We start from the raw sequence: 22,828 nt of genomic DNA, 5'->3' as shown, positions 1-22,828 counted from the left end.
ATATTTATAATTTTATGTTTGTACGTATTGCTTATGTCGTATATAATTTATAATATTTTTCTCTGACTTGAATGAAGCACTTTGAACAATTTGAAGTCAGAATTATTAAACCCCCTGAATTATTAGCCCCCTTGTTTATTTTTTTCCCCAATTTCTGTTTAACGAAGAGAAGATTTTTTCAACACATTTCTAAACATAATAGTTTTAATAACTCATTTCTAATAACTGATTTATTTTATCTTTTCCATGATGACAGTAAAATATTTGACTAGTTATTTTTCAAGAAACTAGTATTCAGCTTAAAGGGCAATTTAAAGGCTTAACTAGTTAGGGTTAGGGTAATTAAGCAAGTTATTTTAACAATGGTTTGTTCTGTAGACTATCGAAAAACTATAGCTTAAAGGGGCTAATAATTTTGACCTTAAAATGGTGTTTAAAAAAATAATAACTGTTTTTATTCTAGCCAAAATAAAGCAAATAAGACTTTCTCCGGAAGAAAAATATTATCAGACATACTGTCAAAATTTCCTTGCTCTGTTAAACATCATTTGGTAAATATTTAACAAAGAAAAAAAATTCAACGGGGGCTAATAATTCTGACTTCAACTGTATATATTTTCATTCATTCATTCATTTTTTTTCGGCTTAGTCGGAATGAACCGCCAACTTTTCCAGCACATGTTTTACGCAGCGGATGCCCTTTCAGCTGCAACCCATCTCTGGGAAACATCCATACACACTCATTCACACTCATACACTATTAATTTAGCCTACCCAATTTAACCTACCCAATTCACCTGTAACGCGTGTCTTTGGTCTGTGGGGGAAACCAGAGCACCCGGAGGAAACCCACGCAAACACAGGGAGAACATCCAAACTCCACACAGAAACACCAACTGACCCAGCCGAGGCTCGAACCAGCGACCGTCTTGCTGTGAGGCGCTGTATATATATATATATATACAGAATATTATAATAAGAGAATTTCAACAGCTTTTTGTGGCATTATAAATGTTACAAACTTTTGCTGCTACTGTCAGCTATTTTACATATATGGGTCTAGGACAATACTGTAGGTCCCATTTTGTCCAATTTTATTAAATACATTTTGTGAAAATAAAATGTCAAAATATGGGTTAAATAATGTCAAATTGTCATTCGAGTAGTGTGACAGAATTATGTAGAAATGGTACATTATACTTAATCTGACGTGTACTTTATCTGCGAGAAACAAGGAATCATATAATTCTGTAAATAAAACAACGTTTTGTTGCAGATTAACAAATGGGTAAAACCAAAAATGGCAAAGTAGGAAGTTACAATTGCAACAATTTAAAAATTACAATACATTTTTATGTAGATAAAGTACTATTGCACTGGATTATACAATTAAGTGAGTCTTAACAAAATAACAATAGCTATTATTTGCACATAAATACTACATTAAACATAAATTTGACAAATTTATACAACCCAGGCTCATTCTGAAAACGTACCCTTATATACATTTCTGGAGAGGCCCAAAAAACATCCCCGGATGAAAATTTTTGCAGTTTTTGTTTTCGCAAATCTGCCAGAGGATGCTATGTATGCATTTTCAGATCTCAAATTTCTCTTGCGAGTGCCATTCGTGCCTGCTGTTCGTGGATAAATCCACCAAAGGCCACTGTCGACTGAATGAATGGCACTGACCCGGATTGACTGACCCACCCTCCTCCTTGCCTAAACCCAACCAATAGTGCTTTCAAAGACCAGCACCCACCACTTCCTTATAACCCAACCGGACAGTTTTTCAAAAGCAATCCAGAAAAGAAACGCCTTCGCCTGATTTTATCATGTTTTCAGATTTACACCCTTTAGCGCCACCCTTTGGCGCCCTTTGATTTGTTGTCACCCTGTTATTTTAATTGTTTATTTTACTGTTTGGCTTCTATTTTCTTCTTACCTGCTTTCTGGAACAGTTCTTCGCCAGCTCCTCTCTGTGTCGCAAGTCTGCTGACATACATAGCGAGCTAACTGGTCAAACTGGCAAACAGCGGGAAAACCGTCCATACGGAGGTAAGCTGGTAAGCTCGAAAAGAAACATTGTCATACCACCCCACGACGAAATGCAGCCATACGTACTTCTGGCTACATAATTTGCGATCTCCAGAAATGTATAAAGGGCTATGTTTTCAGAATGAGAATATGTTGAATTAATACCAAACATTAAGCTGCATTATACTTTTATTTATACAATTTTTTTTTTGAGGTTTTTCACCTTTTGTTTAGATAGGATATTGGAGGTTACAGACAGCTAAGCATTGCGAGCAGAGATAGGGGAAGGATTGGCAAAGGAACTTGAGCCAGGAATCAAACTCGGGTCGCTGTGTGCATCATTGTGCTATATGTCAGCACACTTAACCACTAAGCTATTGGCACCAACTTATTCTTATTGTTTTGGTGCTTGAAAAAACCTACAGATGTTTGAGAATCAAATCAAATACTATAATTATTAATGTAGGGTTCCACAATTCACAATTCAATTAAGCTAAGGTAACAAATTTAGGTGATTAAACATAAAAAAGTACTAAAAAAGTACCTAAACAAATTTCTGTTCTCCCTGTGTTCACGTAGGTTTTCCTCCAGGTGCTACGGTTTCCCCCATAAGTCCAAAGACATGCACTACAGGTGAATTGAATGCATATATTCATTTTAGGATGACATCACCATGGCCTACCTGTGATGCACTAAGGCCTGGACTGCGGATGTCTCCTCCTTCTTCCTCCTGCTCCCTCTTCAAATATGCCAACATCTGCAGCTCATCTTCCTCATCCTCTTCGTCTCGACTTCTCAGATCACACCTGCTGGAGCCCAAAGGTTGAACCCTCCCATCGACACTCACCTGAAAAACCCCAAAAATCTCATTACTTCATAGGTGCCACTTTGTAATGAGACTGATCGTTACAGGGTATAGCTAATTAGTGAGCAATCAATCAAAGCTTGCCAGCTAATTGGCACCCCATTAAGGCCAAGACATCAGCAGGGATGGTTGCCTGCTGCTAAGAAATCCACTTATACCAAGTCCTCCTGGATCACGAGCGACCTTCCAGATCAGCTTTGCAAACTTCAGCAGCATCAAAGATACGTGCCATGTTTAAATGGGAGAAACGCAGCGTTATGGGGCATCCGTAATGATTCTCAGTAATTCCCACATCAAACTCTATAAGACGTTTAGCTAATCACCGTTTCAGTCCTACGGTGAGAGTCTGTGGTAGTTGTGCTCAATGCTTGGACCAGTTTTAGTTTGTGTTTAACAAACTAAAAGAGGAAATAACACTAATGAGTTCTCTTTGATATCCCAGTGGTTTCTCCAGGGCAAATGGTGAGCAGATGGAAGGTTTGCATTATTGTGCTGCTTCACAATTATTGAGTCAAAACATTAGGCCATTTGGAAATTCGTACTGTGGAAGTAAAAGTAGCACTGTCCCTATTGACTTTTATGGTATAGACATTATATATTTTAAAATATCCCTTCGTTGCATGCATATGTAGTGATAGAGGAACTAGATCATTTCTGAAAATTTAATCTTTTGTGTTTTGCATAACAAAGAAAGTCACAGAGATTTTCAATAACATCAAGGCGATTTTCCATTTTGGTTGAACTAACCCTTTGAGGAATCGACACAAAGTTGCAAGAGTAATTTTGAGAAATTGGCCACAAATTCAAGCAGCCACATGGTTTTGCGTGAGTGAAGCCACACAAATCACATGGCCTGTGTTTCATGCGGATGAAATGTTTTTTAACCATAGCAAGCATGCAGGGTTAGAGGGATCCAAATCAAGCACATACTTCAAGCTGAATTGGTGCACTCCAGCAGAGTGGCTTGTTTATGAGGGCCTCTGTTTTATTGTAATTTCAGAACTGGTGTGGTTCTTATCATCCCCAGAGACCGGATATTTTAATCTGAATCCATCCAGATGGGGGGGGGGGGGGGGGGGGTGTGCCCTTGGATCTTTGATGCATTTGGAAATTGTATTGCAAATTGGCTTGGACATAGTGTTCTTTTGTCTTCTTGCTTTTAAAGCATATTATTGGGGGTTTTGAACTCCAAGGGGATTTTTATTGCTTATTCCTAGCTCAGGAATTAGGCTAAAATATAGCATGTTGTTGTAGACTCACAATGTAGAGGTTTTTCATGTATAGCACAGTTAATAAAATATTGCACAACATGATCAGTGACAATATTGACAACAATGTTGTTGGTCCAGAAAACATAAACCACAGCTGCCCAACTCACTGCAGAATTAAATGCGCACCTCAACTCTCACTTTACACTAAAACGGTTCGTCTGGAGCTCCACAGGGTCAATATACATGGCCAGGCTGCTATTGTCACTCGTGTCAATGCCAAATATTGGTTTCAATGGTTGCCAGCAGCGAAAATCTTGGACAATGGTAAAACATGTATTGTTCTCTGTTGAGTCCACCTTCACTGTCTTTCTCAGAGTTATGTTGTGGAGAAACCCCCAAAGAAGTGTAGCACCCTGATTGTTGCAAGTCCAGAGTGAAACATGGGGGTTGAACCAGTGATGGTTTTGGCTGCAATATTATGGCATTCCCTGGCCCAATACTTGTGCTAGATGGCCGTGTCACTGCGAAGGACAATTGAACTATTCTAGAGGAACACGTGCATCTAATGGTTCAAACACTGAAGGTTGGTGTCATGTAACTGGATGATAATGCACCAATATACACAGCAAGAAGTGGTGACAGAGGGGCTTTACGAACATGAAAGTGAAGTTGAACATCTTCCATGGTCTGCACAGTCACCAGATGTTAATATTATTGAGCCACTTTGGGGTGTTTTTGGAGGAAAATGGCTCAAAAGCTCTCAGGCCACTGTGTAGAACTTGCATCTGTCATTCACAAGATTAATTGATGGCCACAAAAGGGGGCCCCTACACCATACTAATAATTATTGGGGTCTAAAATCAGTCATTTTCAGTTTCATTGTGCAACCACTGTATATATAAACTTACATTTTATTAGATGCAAATTCTCTTCTATGGAAAAAGGAAGAGTTTTCAAAATAACCACCCCAGATGAAGTCCCCAAAGGCTTGCTTTTTTACACAAGGGTAATTACATGATAACAGAATTTCCTTATGCATTCCTCCTAAGTAAACAAGCTCACCATTTTGAAGCCCAGAATTCTTCAGTGAGATCTCGCGCACAGATGTTCTGTTGATAGATGCTTGGTATCTCCATCAGGCAATGCTCTGTCAGCTTCAGATGGATCAAGTCTGCTCCTGTCTGGATGAGCTAGGAGAGAGGCAGCGGGTTGGTGCTATCGCATGGGTTCGTGCTTTTTGGACCTTTAGAGACATTGCTGGACAGCAGAGGCCGAGTCTTATTGGCTCAGAGGAGAATTTGGGTTGAGCTGTGTGTTTCTGTATTGAAGAAAGTGGTGGGGGAGTAGTAATGGACTGGACTGCACATCTTTTGAGAAACTCTATATGCATTTCATCCTGTGAAAGAAAATGAAGGTGTTCATAAAAAATAAATAAGTTGCATGAAATTAATACATTTTTTAATGCAAATTGAGGCAGCTGCAGTTTTTTTATTTCTGTTGTGGCCGAGTGTGTTTAATGGATAAGACCAAGGATTTCTAGAAGGAAACGTTTTAGTAAAAACATTACAAAACAAGTTTAAAACAAATAATGTCGCATCACCAGGCTATCCTGCGTTTCCTCCAGAGTTTCATGCAATTTTGGATGTTTCATTTTTTAATCTTTCGACTTTAACTGCAGTTCAGCAGTTCACTCTCATTCAGCACATATTGTTCATGCGCCCCGGCCAACGAAAAGAAAAACCTCCGCATTTCAGGACTTGGGTGGTCCTTTAAGGTAATCAAAATCACTGCTTACATGGTAGACTCTTAATCAGAGAATTATCTTGATCATAAAAGCATTGGTGTCCATGTAAATGTACTCAGTGAAAGTGCCAGATGATGACACAAGCTGTTAAAGACATTTCTCTTCCTTTAAGTTAATTCCATGCACCCTCAAATGTTTCAATAAGTTTGACGTGTTTCACCCAACACAGAACTTTTGTAAAGCATCTGCTTCACATTGCTGTAATATACAGCCATACTTTAGAACGCTTAGTTTAAGCAATTTGATAAACACGATCGTGCTTGTTGATGAATCTGAAGGGATCCCTCGCTTACCGGGTGAGCTGTACTGTGTGCAATTGTCTGTGTGTGTTGTATGTGTATGTGTATTGTGTATGTGTTGTGTGTGTGTGTGGTGTGTGTGTGTGTGTGCGTGTGTGGTGTGTGTGTGTGTGTGTGTGTGTGTTGTTGTGTGTGTTTCCCTAGCAACAAGAACAAACGTCTGACATCGCTGACTGTCCAACGTTTCTTTAAGGCATTCTATATGTATTCTATAGTCTGCGGTGTCTGTATCCCTCAAAGCTGGGTTAGAATTTAATGTTTAGAGATGGTGTGACCAAAGTCCCTGTAAGAAGTTTATAGTCTTTGGTACCTGCCTTTGATGTACCCCTTGGCCACATTGTCCCCCTATAATGTCAATAGACTGGACTGTCTTAGCAACTGGCTAAATGTTAAGGAGGACTAAGCAAATTGTTTCTACTTTATAATTAATGTTCTCCACTCGCAATTTAACTTTACAATGAGTACAAATTGTTTGTATTCAATACTTTATTATTATAATAATTTTCCATTTTCCATATTTGCAACGCCTGTATTTTGTTTTGTTTTTTGTAGTTCACTTAGAAGCCAACATGTAAATAATTTTTGTTTGTTATTGGCATAGATTGTTTTGAAATTCAAATGGCACTTACAGTACATGCCTGTGTTTTTATTTCTGTAATAAATATGGCGTTTCGTGATTAATCATGATTAGTTACAAAAAAGTGTGATTAATTAGTTAATTATTTGAATCATTTGACAGCCCTCATTTTTTTACATATTCTATTAAGCCTCATAGTTTTCTATAAGATAGTATGCTTTTAAATAATGACACATTTGTCATTTAGAAGTAATGTGCATTCAAAACCTTAAAGTCTTTCACTTCAGCCAATATGATATCAACAATTTATTAAATAATTATTTTTAGGGGGGTTTCAACTTTATTGGAATAGGACAGTGGAGGATTTTACAGACAGGAATGTGAGGGGAGGAGAGATAGGACCTCGGCAATGGACCTCGAGCCAGGAATCAAACTCGGTGCTATGGTCGACACGCTAACCACTACAATATTGGTGCCGACTGAATCAACAATTTTGATGATATCACACCTGCACTTTAGCCTTCTCATCAAATTTTAACCCAGGCTTATTCTGAAAATGTACCTCTATATACATTTCTGGAGGCCGCAAATACGTCCTAGGAGGTACGTATTTTTGCAGTTTTTGTTTTCCGCGAATCCACGAGAGGCCACCGTGTACGCTTTTTCATATGTCAAATTTCTCTAGTGAGTGCTATTCGCGCCTGCTTTTCTCACATAAACCCACCAGAGGGCCGCTGTTGACTAACTGTTTGACTGACTGAATTGCTGACTGACTCACTGACTGACCGACCAATTGACTGACCAACCTCCCCTTCCCTAAACCCAACCAATTTTATCGATTTAACGACAAGGAATGGCGTCACATCATCCCTATAGCGTTCGTTTAAAAAATGAATGCAGCCATCCGTACCTCTGGCTACATAATTTGGCGCTCTCCAGAAACGTATATAGAACTACATATTCAGAAAGAGCCTATATTGTTCTGATTAGCATACCCCTATAAACATTTCTGAAGAGCGGCAAAAATGTCCCAGGAGCTAAGTTTTTTGCAGTTTTCGGTTTCGCAAATTCGCCAGAGGCTGCTGTGTACGCTTCTGGAGATCTCAAACTTCTCTCGTAAGTGCCATTGCCACCTGCTGTTCTCGCGTAAATCCACCAGAGGCCACTGTTGACTGACTGACCAACTGACCGATTACCCCACCCATACGCCTTCCCTAACCCAACCGATAGTGTTTTAAAAAACCACCGATTGACCAGCGCCCACCCACTTCCCTAAACCCAACCAACAGTGTTTTCAAAGCTATGCAGAAAAGAAAAGCCCTCGCGCAGCTGGATTTTTACCATGTTTTCCAATTTTACCACATTCTCACCCTGTGATTTTCTTGTTTATTAATTGTTTTGGCCTTACATGCTTTCTGGAACCATTCTTAGCCAGACTCAAACCCTGTCATTACGGTCAACTGCTCTGCATCTCAAATCCTCTGACATTACACAGTGAGCCACTGGACAAACTGGTAACAGCAGGAAAGCCTCTACACAAAGGTAGCGATCAGCTGGTAAGCGTGAAAAGGAACGGCATCCTATCCTGTAATGTTCGTTTTAAACATGAAATGCAGCCATAAGTAGCTCTGGCTATAATCCGCGACCTCCAGAAATGTATATAGGGCTACATTTTTCAGAATGGGCCCTACAGTACGTTGGCTTCTCATTAATTTTGTGAACAATCAAATGCAGGTGCCAAAACTCTGCAGAAATGTTGTTCTAATATGATTGGTTGGTTTTGACCATATTCCCAATATACACGATAAACTAACAAAAGATACATTTTAACAGACCTTATTTTCCACCAAGATTTTACACTGACAGTTTCCACTGCATAAAACATTCCGCTGTGGCAACACCTGATAAATCAGGGACTAAGCTGAAGGAAAGTGAGTGAATTAAATCTTAGCTATGCCTATGTATTTCCATATTTTAATTCTATGGCACATTTTATATGTGGTTAATTTGCAATTTAATTAGATTACTTAAAAGCATGTTGCTACATGGTTGCTAGGGTTATTATGTGGCTGGTTATTGGTTTTTATGATATAGCTGCCTTCATTGTAAATCTGTTCATTTTATTTTATCTCATCTTAACCCACCAGACACAAATCACACAATAAATCCAGTCCTCAACAAACCACACAATATAAAATATCATTCCTGCCTGTAGCACAAATGACTTCCAAACCCAAGTACAATACTTGGCAGTTTCTTTCCTTCATTTTCAAATCATTTCTCATAGCGTCCCACCGCTAATTATGACATTAAGATTAATAACGCCACTGCGTTCAATTATCTCCTTCCCAGACTGGGATATTAACACAAGGAAGGAGAGACGTTAATAAATCAAATTTCTCTCTAAACCACAAATAATAAATTTAACAACAAACTTGTGATGGAGTCATAAAGAGCATGATGAAATCTGTTGCAAGGATCTCGGAGCCGTGAACGCCAACGCTGTCACAGATGAAACGCATTAATAGCCACGACGCGAGACAGTCTGGCGCAGGCGGAGTAACATCACAGTTACCTGTAATTAATCAGGGCGACACTGTGCCCGGAAAGTTGTCTGTCTCTGCTCTGTTTTGGAACAGATAAGGTCTTTAAACTAGTGAGGCTTTGATCTACACTAATGGTCTTAAACAGCAAGCTTCACGCTAATGATGACAACCTCGCTAAAAGGGCACGGCCAGCAAAGCCATCAGATCAGCCAGAGTTTTTTGTCTCCTTTCTTTCCATCTTCATATCCCCCGGAGGGACTGTTTTTAATAATTCGGCTTTTTTGGAGGGGGTTAAAAATAACAACGTGTCATCACACTAATGCTATGCCGAAATGCTGACATTCGGTAAACACACATCAGTCTGGGGCAGGCCTTTATCTATTTGTGATAAATTTATTTATTTACACCGAGCAAGTTATCAACGGAAGTCAATGTGTTTTGTGGTTATTAAGCTGTGTTGCAGATGCATTTCAATATGTTATCGGTGTATCTATCTTCCGGTGGCATTAACGGAAGTCATTAAACGGATATAATCACTTTTGCTTCCAGTGGAAATTATTTAATATCACACAGGTGCCAGATGAGGAGGTCCAACATAAATATAACGTTTAGAACATTCAAACTATAGTCGTTATTACTTTTTTCATCTCCCATTAGTAATAATAAGAGAAATGCAGGCATATACAAAGAAAACACAGAAGAAAAAAAAACAAAGACATTTATCAAGGACATGGAAGAAAGGGGAAACAGACAACAAATAAAACTGTCAGCGGTATCAATCAAAAATCTCTAATTAAGTGCGGCGGAACATATGTATGCCAAAGATGAGACTGATTTCCCAGGAGGAAACCAAACAGACTGTGAATAAATGAATGATGTTCCTCTCAATGGACGCAGAGCCCAAGAGCACTATGGAGCTCGACACCGTCTCGTCAGAAATGAACCCAACTGAAGAAAACTGATGGTTTTCTTCATGGGCTTAAACGAATGGCGGCGCCCCTGGGGAGCTCAATCACATTGTGTGCGTATCATTAACAAATGACTCCACTAGATCATATGTCCTTGAGAGGAAAACTTTGACAGAAAGCAATAAAGGCAATGCGTGTTGAGAAGTTATACAGTTATATGATGTTTGCATTTACAGTAAATGCGACTGTAGCAATTGGAGATGATTATTCTTTCGCTGCAAGAAGTGATTAGGTGAATCAAAAGTGATTCAAAGTTGATCTATTTTTTTATTTTAAATGATGACAGAAGAGTTTACAGAATTTAATTAGACTTCTTTGCTTAAAATAGTATTATATGAATAGATATGACGGTGAAAAAACATGTCATTATTTAATTAAGCTTAAATTTGATTACATTTGAATTGTTTTACTTTATTTCAATGACATGGAAATGCTATTTAGTGCCTCCTATTAAAATAAAAATGAAATACTGAACTATAATTTAGCCCTGGCATTATTATTATTAGGGACTAAGCCAAAAAGAAAATGAATGAATGAATGATCGTTATTATTACTTACTTGCTTACTTACTCCCAGGGCTGTTAATATTGAAGTTATTTATAGTAAGATATTTAGCCGCACACGCTCAGAAATAAAGGTACGCGAGCTGTCACTGGGGTGCTTCCTTTTCAAAAGGTATGAATTTGTACCTAAAAGGTCCATGTTAATACCTCAAGGGTACATATTAGTACCTAAAAACTACAAAAGTGTTCCTCTTAAAATTATTACTTTCTAATATATACTTTTGAGGTACCAATATGGACCCTGCAAGTACAAATTTGTACCTGTTTAAAAAGGTACCACCCCAGTGACAGTGTAACATCTCATTTTTAAGAGGTGGATCACAAGCCCAATGCTCAACCCCCAACCTGGAGGATCAGGACATACACTCATACACTACGGACAATTTAGCTCCCCCAATTCATCTATAGTACATAAACAGAGCACCCGGAGGAAACCCAAGTGAACAGGGGGAGAACATGCAAACTCCACACAGAAATGCCAACTTTATATTTTCGTGTTTCTTTTATTCTTATTTATGTAAAGCACTTTGAATTACCATTGTGTATGAAACATGCTATATAAATAAACTTGTCTTGCGTTGATAACGCAATAGAGTAAATTCTCTCTAATTACTTTAACAACTTTTTCTGATTGTGAATTGGATTGCCAGAAGCAAGTCTCATTAAACCAATTAATGTCACTTCTATAATCATTGCTCTTCATTTTGCGTATATATATATCGTCTAGATGTCCATACCTCTTCGCTCTCACTCCCCATGAAATCATCTTCCAGACGTGCTCCTTGCGCTGTCCTTCTGTTAGCAGCTTAGTGACCTTTAAGGCCAAAGGTCAGATCCTCAACAGGGTTGCCGCTAGCCTGATTGCGTCTGGCTGAGTGAGGGCATGAGGAGAAAGTGAAGACTTCCTCTCCGTATTCCTCATCGCTGAGAGAGAGCTCGGTTTCTGTGTCACAAAGGTCAGCATTATCTGCAGTCAGCACACGTTCTGGAGGTGAAGAAGCATACGGAGGCTTGAAGGCTGACCCAGATGTAGCCTCACCAGAAGTGCAGTCTGCAAATTTATGACAGGTAGATTTAAGAGTAACTTCATACTAGATATATTTTGGTTTTGGACTTGTTCTTAATCACTGCCTGGGTTTATTTTGCGTTATGTACACACAGATGAAAGTCTGTGCATAACTTAATGTAGAATATTTTAATTGATTTATGAATTAACCTCAATTTAAAGAACAAAACATTCTCCAATATCTTTTGAATGCGTACTGTCAGGGTTTAACAACTGGGTGCTAAGAATATTTTGAAGAATATTGAAATAGCTGAGCTAAAACTGGAGTACAGGCCAAATGCATATAAAACCTATAGTCAACAACTAGAAATAATACAAAAGCTAGAAATAAAACAGCTAGTAGTGTTCAGCAATTCATGCTTTACAAGACAAACACCTCAAGACTACTGAAATGGAGGCTGGGGGCCTATAAGTGGGGGAGAACCATCAGTATGGAGTTGTTGCTCCAGCAAGCACAATGAAGTCTCACCTAGAATCAAAGCCTTTTCTAAGCTAAGTTATTTTGATCGAGAATTATCCACAACATTAACAAAATACAAATAGTGTTTACATTATTTGTAGGGTTTATATTTTGCATTTTAAGTAACCCGGGCTCATTCTGAAAACGTAGCCCTATATACATTTCTGGAGAGCACCAAATACGTCCCAGGAGCTACGTTTTTTTGCAGTTTTTGTTTTCGCGAATCCACCAGAGGCCGCTGTGTATGCTTTTTGAGATGTCAAATTTCTTTCGCGAGTGCCATTCGCACCTGCTTTTCTCACGTACATCCACCAGAGGCCTCTGACTGACCAACCAACCGATACCCCCACCCACCCCCTTCCCTGGTCCAAACCGATAGTGTTTTAAAAAGCACAGATTGACCAACGAACACCCACCTCCCTAAACCCAACTAGTAGTGTTTTAAAAAGCACAAATTGACCAGTGCCCACCCATTTCCCTAAACACAACTGATAGTGTTTTGAAAACAAATCCAGAAAAAGAAAAGCCCCCTGATTTTTACCCAGTTTTGAGAATTTATCATACGTACCTCTGGCTACATAATTTGCAATCTCCAGAAATGTATATAGGGCTACGTTTTCAGAATGAGCCCATATTGGTTTTACACCTTTAACTTACTTTTGCGCATGATGTTGCTGTTTGTGTACACTGCAAGTTACTATCTATAGTACACTGCAAAAAAATGCTTTTCTTACTTACAGTTTTTGTATTGCTTCTAATCCAAATGTTTAAACAATCTTAAACCAAGTAGAATTTTATAGATAAGTAAAAACTATTGCTTTGTTTTAAGAAATAATTAGTCAAAAGTGTTTTTTTTTCTACAAACATAATTTGCCAATAGGTTAATTAAAATAATTTTGTTTTCTGTTTAAAATGCTTACTCCATTGGCAGATTTGTTTAGAGGTTGGCAGATTTGTACCCCACTGGCAGACTGTTGAGCTTGTTTTAACGAAAAACTGACTTATTATTATTTCTATAAACAAAACAATATTTTTTACTTGTCTAGACAATTCATCTTGATTTAAGAACAAGGTATTTGTACTAAAACAAGACAAAAACCAAGTAAGAAAAGCATTTTTTTTCCAGCAAACACCACAGGAGAAATCCTGAGCTTTTTTTTCACTATAACGAATACATTAAGAAACCTTTGATAATCAAATTAAGAAAATTTTGATAATTAAGAAATTTTTAATTAGTAGTGTATTGTCTTTATGTTTAAAAGATGCTGTTTCACAGATCTAATATGATGATACATGTGACTTCATTCCCAAATATTTACACTATTTAAACTCAAGCAAAGAACCGTCCGACTGCTAGCGTTCTCTGTGTGGTTGCTTTCTGAATGTGTGCCTAAAATGTATATCAGGACATTAACTGACAAGGTTTTAAAACTAACAGTATGTAGATGTTTAATTGGTTGTTGCAGGAGTAACTGAGGCACAAGCTGTAAAGGCTCCACCCTCTCTTGATAAGGGGGTGGAGAGTAACAGCTCATTTGCATTTAAAGAGACAGCAAGTTTTTGTTTTCTCCCAACAAAATTGGTATTGGTGTAAAAAAAAATATCTGAGGTAATTTGAGCTGAATCTTCAGAGACACATTCTTAGCATACCTGATACATATTTTACTTGTTAAAAAAAATCTCTTTTAATGACCTCTTTTAATAAATTTTAAACACTCTTTAATATACTCTAATTCATCACTGTAAAACCCAATAGTCAAATTTTTCAAGTGAAATGAGTATAGTTAACTCAAAATTAACAGGAAGTTAAATCTACTCATTTAAAAAGAGTAATAAGTGAAGCTATTTTGATACCATTTGTGGAGTTTAATTATCCTCTGCTAAAATGTTAAGATTGAATGTGTTTTGTTTCTTTTAAGTCAGCTGTAGTTATGTGTTTCTCTTCAGTAATTTGGCTTGATAAGAAGCAGGTGTTCATCATTAATGCTCAATCAACACTTACTTATCTCTTAATCTCTCAATCACTTAAATATCTCATCACTTAAATGGAGTAAGTTCACAGTACTTAAATAGATTTGTTTTCGAGCTTAAATTAAAATTAACCTTTTTACTTGGTAGCACCGGTAAACCTAACTTCAAAAATGTAGGCGCACCAGCGAAAATTTTGTCGCACCCACCAATAATTATGAACACCGTTACTACAAATTTTTATATTAACAGATTTATTGCATTTGAAATCAACACTAATCAAAATTAACAAACAAAATAAATCCACATGCACCCACCGGCCCTACACGCACTGTTTGTCTGATATCGCACAGATGATATTGACAAATAACTTATTATTTACATACGTCATCTTAATAGCAATTCCGCTCTTTTCACGTACTGCAATATTAGTTTAATCTTAGTGAATGCATGCTCTTTTGCGATAGTGAATGCAGTGCCAGTTGCACAAATAACAGCATTGCAATAAATAAATGAAGGATTAAACAACATTAGAACATCTCGTGCTTAAAATGTGTGGCAGTGGCAAACACTGTTACCGGAAAACTCCCACCGGCTTTAGTCATTTTTATAGCGCACTTTAACCCACTGGAAGTCTTTTATACAATCTTCGAAACGTGTAAATGATGGGTTAACATTAACCACATGATCACTCATAAGGTTTGCCATTATTTGTAACTTTAGGTGGTTTCTAAAACAAAACCTGTCAGTGTTATTTTCATTCTCTCGTATCCAGACCTTTCTGTAGCTCTCCCTGTCATCTGAACTGAGTGATTGACAGGAGATATTAACCAATCCATTTGGGCCAAGAAGAGCTTGAAGGTGGGGCAAGCATTGCGGCATTTGTTTACTGCATCAAGTTGACATGACAACTGTTTTCAACTATTCCTGAGTGTGCGTTTGGTGGTGGTGGTGGGGGGGGGGGGTGTTGCGCAAAAATGTGTTCTGCATGGATTTCTCATACATCTGCGCATGCTGTGAAAACCAGTTGCACGGGAACAATTTTATGCACTCGCACAAATGCATATTCGGGTGCATATGCGACCATAACGGTCACAATTTTGAGCCCTGTTAAATGGTTTGTAGCAATCAGTTTCCTCAAGCAGTTTGAGTTGCCTTAACTTATTGAGTTTTACAGTATTCGATTGGTTTGAGTTCTCTTAATTTGGATTGGATTTTACTGTGCTCAAATTGGATACATTAGATACACACATTAGATAATAATAATAATAATAATAATAATAACAATAATAATAATAATAATAATAATAATAATAATAATAATAATAATACTTTTCCTATTATTATGTATGTATGTAGCACTTTTTCTACATACATTTACATTTACATTTAGTCATTTAGCAGACGCTTTTATCCAAAGCGACTTACAAATGAGGACAAGGAAGCAATTTACACAACTATAAGAGCAGCAGTGAATAAGTGCTATAGACGAGTTTCAGGTGTGTAAAGTCTAAGAAGCAAAGCAATAGTAATTTTTTTTTTTTTTTGAGAGAGAGTACAGTTAGTGGTATAGCCAGAGAGGCAGTTACAGATTAGGAAGGAAAGTGGAGACTAAATAGTTGAGCAAGTGACTCTGCCGTCCTGACGCAGTTAGGGAGTTCATTCCACCAACTGGGCAGACTGAATGAGTTCGGGAAAGTGATTTCTTCCCTCTTAGGGATGGAACCACGAGGCGATGTTCATTCACAGAACGCAAGTTTCTGGAGGGCACATAAATCTGCAGAAGTGAGAGCAGATAAGAAGGAGCAAAGCAAGAGGTCGCTTTGTAAGCAAACATCAGAGCTTTGAATTTGATGCGAGCAGCTACTGGCAGCCAGTGCAAACGGGTGAGTAGCGGAGTTACATGTGCTCTTTTGGGTTCATCAAAGACCACTCGTGCTGCTGCATTCTGAAGCAGCTGAAGAGGTTTGATAGAATTAGCTGGAAGCCCGGCTAGTAGAGAGTTGCAATAATCCATAAATACATGCAACTCAAAGCGCTTCACAAACAACAAACAAGCATTAAAATAAACCACATAAAATGTATAGGCCAATAAAGCATAAAACAACAAATATATACTCAGATAATGCATGTATGTACACGCATATATACATATATACACACAATCACACACACAATAGTCCTCACATATGCATATACACACCGTACATGCATACATATATACACCTACACAATATACATCAAATGCATACACTTCACAAACTGTTTTATTCATACGCAATTTTAAAAAGATGTGTCATAACACGCTTTTTAAAATCTTGAATGCTGGGTAATTCTTTTTCTTCATTTGGGAGGTAATTCCAAATTTTTGGAGCATAGTGACTAAAAGAAGTGCCGCCAGATCGCATCAGGTTTACAGAGTGAAATTCTAAAAGTCCAGCGCTAGAAGAGCGTAGCAAACGGTTTGGATTATATTTTGATAAGCATTCAGAAATGTAAGAAGGTGTTATATTATGTAGAGCCTCATAAACTAATAAAAGAATCTTAAAGTCTATCCTTTGGTGCACAGGTAACCAGTGTAATTCTATTAATGCTGGTGTGATATGTTCTCGTTTCTTCAATTTCATTAAAACTCTGGCTGCTGCATTTTGTATCAGCTGCAACTTCCTTATAGAACCCTTAGGTAAACCAGTATAAATAGCATTGCAATAATCAAGCCGAGAGAAAATAAAAGCATCAATTAATTTCTTAGCATCATCAAAAGATAGGAAAGAACAAATTCTGGCAATATTTCTCAAATGATAAAAACATGTTTTTGTAACTTGATTAATAGATTTAAAATTAAGATCACAATCGAAAATAACACCCAGGTTCTTTAATTCTTTTTTGGATTGTAAACCTAAAGAACACAATGATGATCAGATGATCAGATAAGAGGGTAAAGATAAGAGGGTCAAGACTAATAGTACATTATACATATATAAGAATTGCTACTTTCAATTTGACTGTTTAATCAAATAAATGCAGCCCATGTGAGAATAAGAGAAAAAAAATCTTTCTGATCTAATTTATTTAAACAGGAATATATATATAATTTTAAAGGGTTTTTAGTACACTTCTATAGACAATAACAGTACAGAGATTACAGAAAATGCATTTGTGAACAGATATTTAGTTTATTTGTCAGAGTGCACCATTTCTGTGAAAAAAGGCCAAGGATAATAACACTGAGAAAACAATTTCTACTAGTTTTCCCTTCTTCCATTGACTTACTGTCTCTATAAAGATCAATAACGGAGATCTAATTACTAAACATAATGTTTCAGCTTTCATTTTTCATCCCGGCTCTCGTGTTCCTCGTCTGCGTTCGTTTTAATGAGCATATGCAAATACATACAGAACCAGAATCCTTGAAGATTGAGATGAATTTCTCTATGCTTGCCAACTGTGGGCAAGAAGTAATTTATAGGACGCGTCCAACCTCTTTCATTACATAACTACAGCATTATGCTTTAATTGCGCCTTAAAATATACATAAATGTGGGAGATGCATTAAAATTGTATTTTAAAGATGCGGATGGCAGGAATATACGTTTGCAGTCCTTAGAGAATAAGGGAAAAATTGCATTAAGTTAGCCACAGTGTATGTGTGTGTGTGTTTGTGGAGAAAGGAAAAGGGGACTTTCTGGCTTTCCTACTGACACAAAAACAGCATCATTAGTAGATTGGGAGCAATGGTACAGTAAGATCATAATTCAGACGGGGGGATGTGCGCCTGTGGGGTCTGCATGCCCTCATACTAAAGAGAAGACACCCAGAGAGCAGGGAGCAAAAGACACCGCAGAGACCAAGTGATGAATTTGCCGCGCGAGTGTACAGCGCTTTGATCTACTTCAGCAAAATGCACAGAGGCACAAAGTCTGACTAAAACCGCTGTGAAGTTGCTGTGAACTGTTAACCTGAGCTGTACTTCCTCATACCTCAAGACAAGGACAAAGAAAGGGCATTAGAAAGCTGAATATACTGTTTTGCACTTTAAATTACTGAAGCTTGGGATTTATCATATTTTACTACAAAAGCACGGGTTGCTTTGATGACATTAAATGTCCTGTAATGTGTTAAAACTAATTATAGGTGTAGAAAGAAATTTCACTTCAAACTGATCAGAAATAATTAGAAGGAAACAGAAATAGAAAGAGTCAACTTTTGCATGTAAAAGGTACTCCAACGATCTTTGAATATTCTTTTTTTTTACAGAATAATATGATGGCATTTAAAGGGATTGATCACCCATAAAAATAACTTCTGCCATCATTTACTCGTCTTTGACTTGTTCCAAACCACTTTTAGTTGTTTTTGTTCTGTTGAACACATAAAAAGATATTTTGAAGACTGTTGGAAACCTCTAACCAACATAGGCTCATTCTGAAAACGCAGCCCTATATACATTTGTGGAGATCACGAATTATGTAGCCAGAAGTACATATGGCTGCATTTCATCTTTAAAACGAACGTTATGGGGCAGTATGACCCTCCTTTTCGCGATTACCAGCCGGGGTTGCAGTCCGGCGAAGAACGGTTCCAGAAAGCGGGTAGGACAAAAACAGAAGCCAAAAAATAACAGTAAAGTAAATGACAGGGTGAGAAGGTGGTAAAATCTGAAAACGTGGTAAAAATCAGGGGAGGGCTTTTCTTTTTCTTGATTGCTTTTTAATGTCCATTGGATTCAGGGAAGTGGGTGGACGCTGTTCAATCAGTGCTTTTGAAAACACAATTGGTTGGGTTTAGGAAAGGAGGAGGTAGGTCAGTCAATCGGTCATTTAGTCAGTCAGTCAGTCGACAGTGGCCTGTCGTGGATTTACGCAAGTAGAGCAGGTGCGTATGGCACTTCCAAGAGAAATTTTGAGATCTCAAAAAGCGTACACCATGGGCTTTGGTGCATTCGTGAAAACAAAAACTGCAAATAAAACTTACCTCCTGGGATGTATTTGGAGCTCTCCAGAAATGTATATAGCAGTATGTTTTCAGAATCTAACCATTGACTTCCATGTATTTGTTTTTCCTTCTATGAAGGTCAATGGTCACTGGTTTCCAAAAGTCTTCAAATTGGTTTAGAACAAGTTAAAGGGCTAGCTCACCCCAAAATAAAACTTCTGCCATTATTAACTCATCCTTTACTTGTTCCAAACCAGTTTGACTTTCTATCTGTTGAACACAAAAGAAGATATTTGAAGACTGTTGGAAACCTCTAACCAACATAGGCTCATTCCGAAAACGTAGCCCTATATACATTTCTGGAGATCACAAAATATTTAGCCTGAAGTACGTATGGCTGCATTTCATCTTTAAAACAAATGCTATGGGGCAGTATGACGCTGTTCGTTTTCACGTTTACCAGCTGGACTTTTCAGCTTTCTTTAAAATATCTCCTTTAGTGTTTAACAGAAGAAAGAAAGTTATAAAGCTTTGAACCAATTGTGAAGGAGTAAATGGGTAAATTTTCATTTTCGGGTGAACTATCTCTTTATCAGTACACTGTAAAACCCAAAAAGTTAAAGTAACTCAAACCATTTGGGGAAACCCATTGCAACAAACCATTTAAGTTCAACTAATCCTAATGAGTACTAAATCCATTTGAGTAAATGATGCAATTTTACCACAGTAAAACCCAATTAATGAAGAGAACTCAAACCAATTAAGTACTGTAAAACCCAGTAAGTTAAGGCAACTCAAACCGTTTGAGGAAACCGATTGCTATAAACCATTTGAGTTACAAAACTAATCTATATGAGTACTGTGAACTTACTCCATTTAAGTTGAAGTAATGAGGTATTTAATTAACTCATTACCCTCAACACTGAGTTCAAAACTCTTTTCAGATGAGTAGAATAAACTTTCAGTAAATTTTGAGTTAACTACACTCATTTCATTTGAGTGTTGACTATTGGGTTTTACAGTGTATTATCATACAACCCATAAATGATCAGTAAATCAAATAAAAACTTTTTAGCTATATATCACCCTCACTTATAATCAGTAATGGTCTTCATCTTTTCAAAAATTATCTATATCAATTTAATCTCATAGGTCTGGGAGACACAAGACTATCCGTGATTTCCTGTTCTGTGGCTTGTTTTGAATGACCTGTATTTTGCACGGATCATATAGATGAGATCAGCTAAACAGCCGCTTACATATGAAAAGGAAAAATGAAAACGGCAACATAATGGCCATGTCTGATAAAGTGATGTAAAGGCTCTATTAGGCTCTTCACAGAGTAGCGTTTAATCTAATTAAAGTATGCACGCTCACAGAGCACCTCTCAAGAGTTGCCTTCGCTCTTGCCATTCCGAAGGGTTTTGCATATTTCGATTCCTGGCACGTTTTTGAACAGGCTTATATTGTAATCACCTTTTCTAATTGCCCACGGTGCAAGCTTGCCTGAACCCCAGAGACTTCTTTCTGACCTACACAGTGTACTTAATGTCCCATTACCACTAATGAACTCTCTTTCCTTTGCTAAAGGGAAGTTGGAGTTAGACCTACTCCGCAGGAAAGGACTGTTAACACGGAACAACTGCTCATGTTCTCAGTGCTGGCATCCAGAATCATTCATTTGGCATATTTGGTTTGTTAGCCCATTTGTACTGCAAGACTGAAGTAGAGATAAATTCATTTTAGAAACATTTTATACTTGTATTGTCTTTTATTTATGCTAAATCTGATCTAAAGTGTTTATTAAAGGGGTCCTCTTGGGATTTTTTTCAGCATCCTTTAATGTGTGCGCACTTTCCCAGCATGTAATTTTGTGTTTAAGAGTTGTCTAATAGATGTCTAAACATAGACTTCTTAATAGGCTATCTAATGGAACAACATAAAAAAATGTCATGTCAAAAAAAGTTTGATTTGGTGTCTATTGACTACCTTGATTTCTAACATTGGTGTCAAATAAAGTATAAAAAATTATTACAGTCTTGTAAACGATTTTTGGCATGCTTTTTTGACGTCAATTTGATGTAATTTTGACATCAGGGTAGTTTACATGCAATGTAGAAATACAAAACCCAGTATTAACTTGTCATTTGTAAGTGAAGATTACAGTTTATTAAAATTTTACTTATATTATAATACTTTTTGTGTTGTTGTTTTGGTGGTCAAAAGGCCATCAGTGTGTGGATGTCAATATGACGTTATTTTGACTGCCTGCTAGACATTAATTGATTAATTAATTCATTAATTCATTCATTCATGTCTAATTGATGTCTAGTCTATTTTTAGACTATTCGTCACCTTGGAATTATAAGGTTCTATCTGCATTCTGAATGATTTTGAGATTTTGAGCTTCAAAGTTTTTGCGTTCCATAGACATAACATTTAAATAAAAAGTCTTAAAATGTAAACAACTTTAAAAAAAACATCCTTTTGAGTTCAATCATTGAGTTTCTCCAAAATGTATACATCTTTGGGTTGAAATAATACAGCATTTCTTTAAAAAGTGGACAAAATAAGCATTTTTGAATGATTTCTTGCCACTTAAAAACTTAAACTGTGTAACTGTGGATTTAATATTCTTTTAATACTAAAAGTTAAGATTTTGACTGAGATTAGCAATAATAAAAAAAGATGGTTTCCATGGTGAGAATGACCAGCAAGGTTTGCACACCTGAGTGAGGTGTGAGGTCAGACCAGCAGTTTAGGTGCCCACTATAACATAGAAGAAAGATAATTACTCACCTTGTAGAATCGGATCGGTTAATTTATCTTCTACTGTTAAGTCCAAGCCCAGAGTTTGTAGAGAGGATAATGCATTTTTTCCTTGAAGCTCAGGTCCCTCTGGGTTCAGGCTAATTTTGCCACCTTCTTTATCTTAGAGAGTACATATGAGACAAAAATAAAATACAGTGACTTTGTAGTTTGCAGCTTCAAAAGTCAACAAGGAATTAATTTCAAGATAGTTTCTGGAATGAATCTCTAGAGAAGGAATCATCTGTCTGATTAACATTTCTAAGAAACTAGCTCTGACTTTAAATGGCAAATTCAAAATATCAACATAGTGCAACTTGAAAAGTGGTCTTCTAAATGCCCCTAAAAGCAAAAAGAATTAGTATAATTTGTATAATTCATTCTCTTCATTACTCAATATATATCCTGTTCAGAAAATTGGCCTCAATATGTTTTATATTTTCTATTTTTAAAAGAAATTAAGCTTTTATTCAGGAAGCACAGGCTAATTTAATAAAAATATATTTTCTGTTTTGAATATTTTTTTGAACTTTCTATTGATCAAAGAATGCTGAAAAAAGGGATCATGGTTTCAACTTTTTAAAAATGATAATAATTAAATTAAAGATTAACAGTAACATTAAAGGTCCGTGTACCATCCATTTATTTGATTATTCCATTTATTCTGGAAAACGAAACACTGGAAAAACAGTCAATATTTCGTTTTTCTTTTTATTTATGT

General features: G+C 37.0%; 1 protein-coding gene across 1 annotated transcript in view; it reads right to left on the bottom strand.

Moving 5' to 3' along the window:
* The window catches only part of cfap20dc (CFAP20 domain containing), a 45,258-nt gene that overhangs the window by 8,070 nt on the left and 14,360 nt on the right, over nt 1-22,828 (bottom strand). The window contains 8 exon segments of the mRNA XM_056459142.1: nt 2,720-2,884; nt 5,168-5,235; nt 5,238-5,290; nt 5,292-5,331; nt 5,334-5,389; nt 5,391-5,509; nt 11,608-11,855; nt 22,099-22,230. Coding sequence (XP_056315117.1) covers nt 2,720-2,884; nt 5,168-5,235; nt 5,238-5,290; nt 5,292-5,331; nt 5,334-5,389; nt 5,391-5,509; nt 11,608-11,855; nt 22,099-22,230 — 881 coding nt within the window.

This window comes from Danio aesculapii, chromosome 6, assembly GCF_903798145.1.
Source record: "Danio aesculapii chromosome 6, fDanAes4.1, whole genome shotgun sequence".
Classification (NCBI taxonomy): Eukaryota; Metazoa; Chordata; class Actinopteri; order Cypriniformes; family Danionidae; genus Danio; species Danio aesculapii.
The sequence above is the reverse complement of the archived record's forward strand: the minus strand, read 5'-3'. Positions and strand labels throughout refer to the sequence as shown.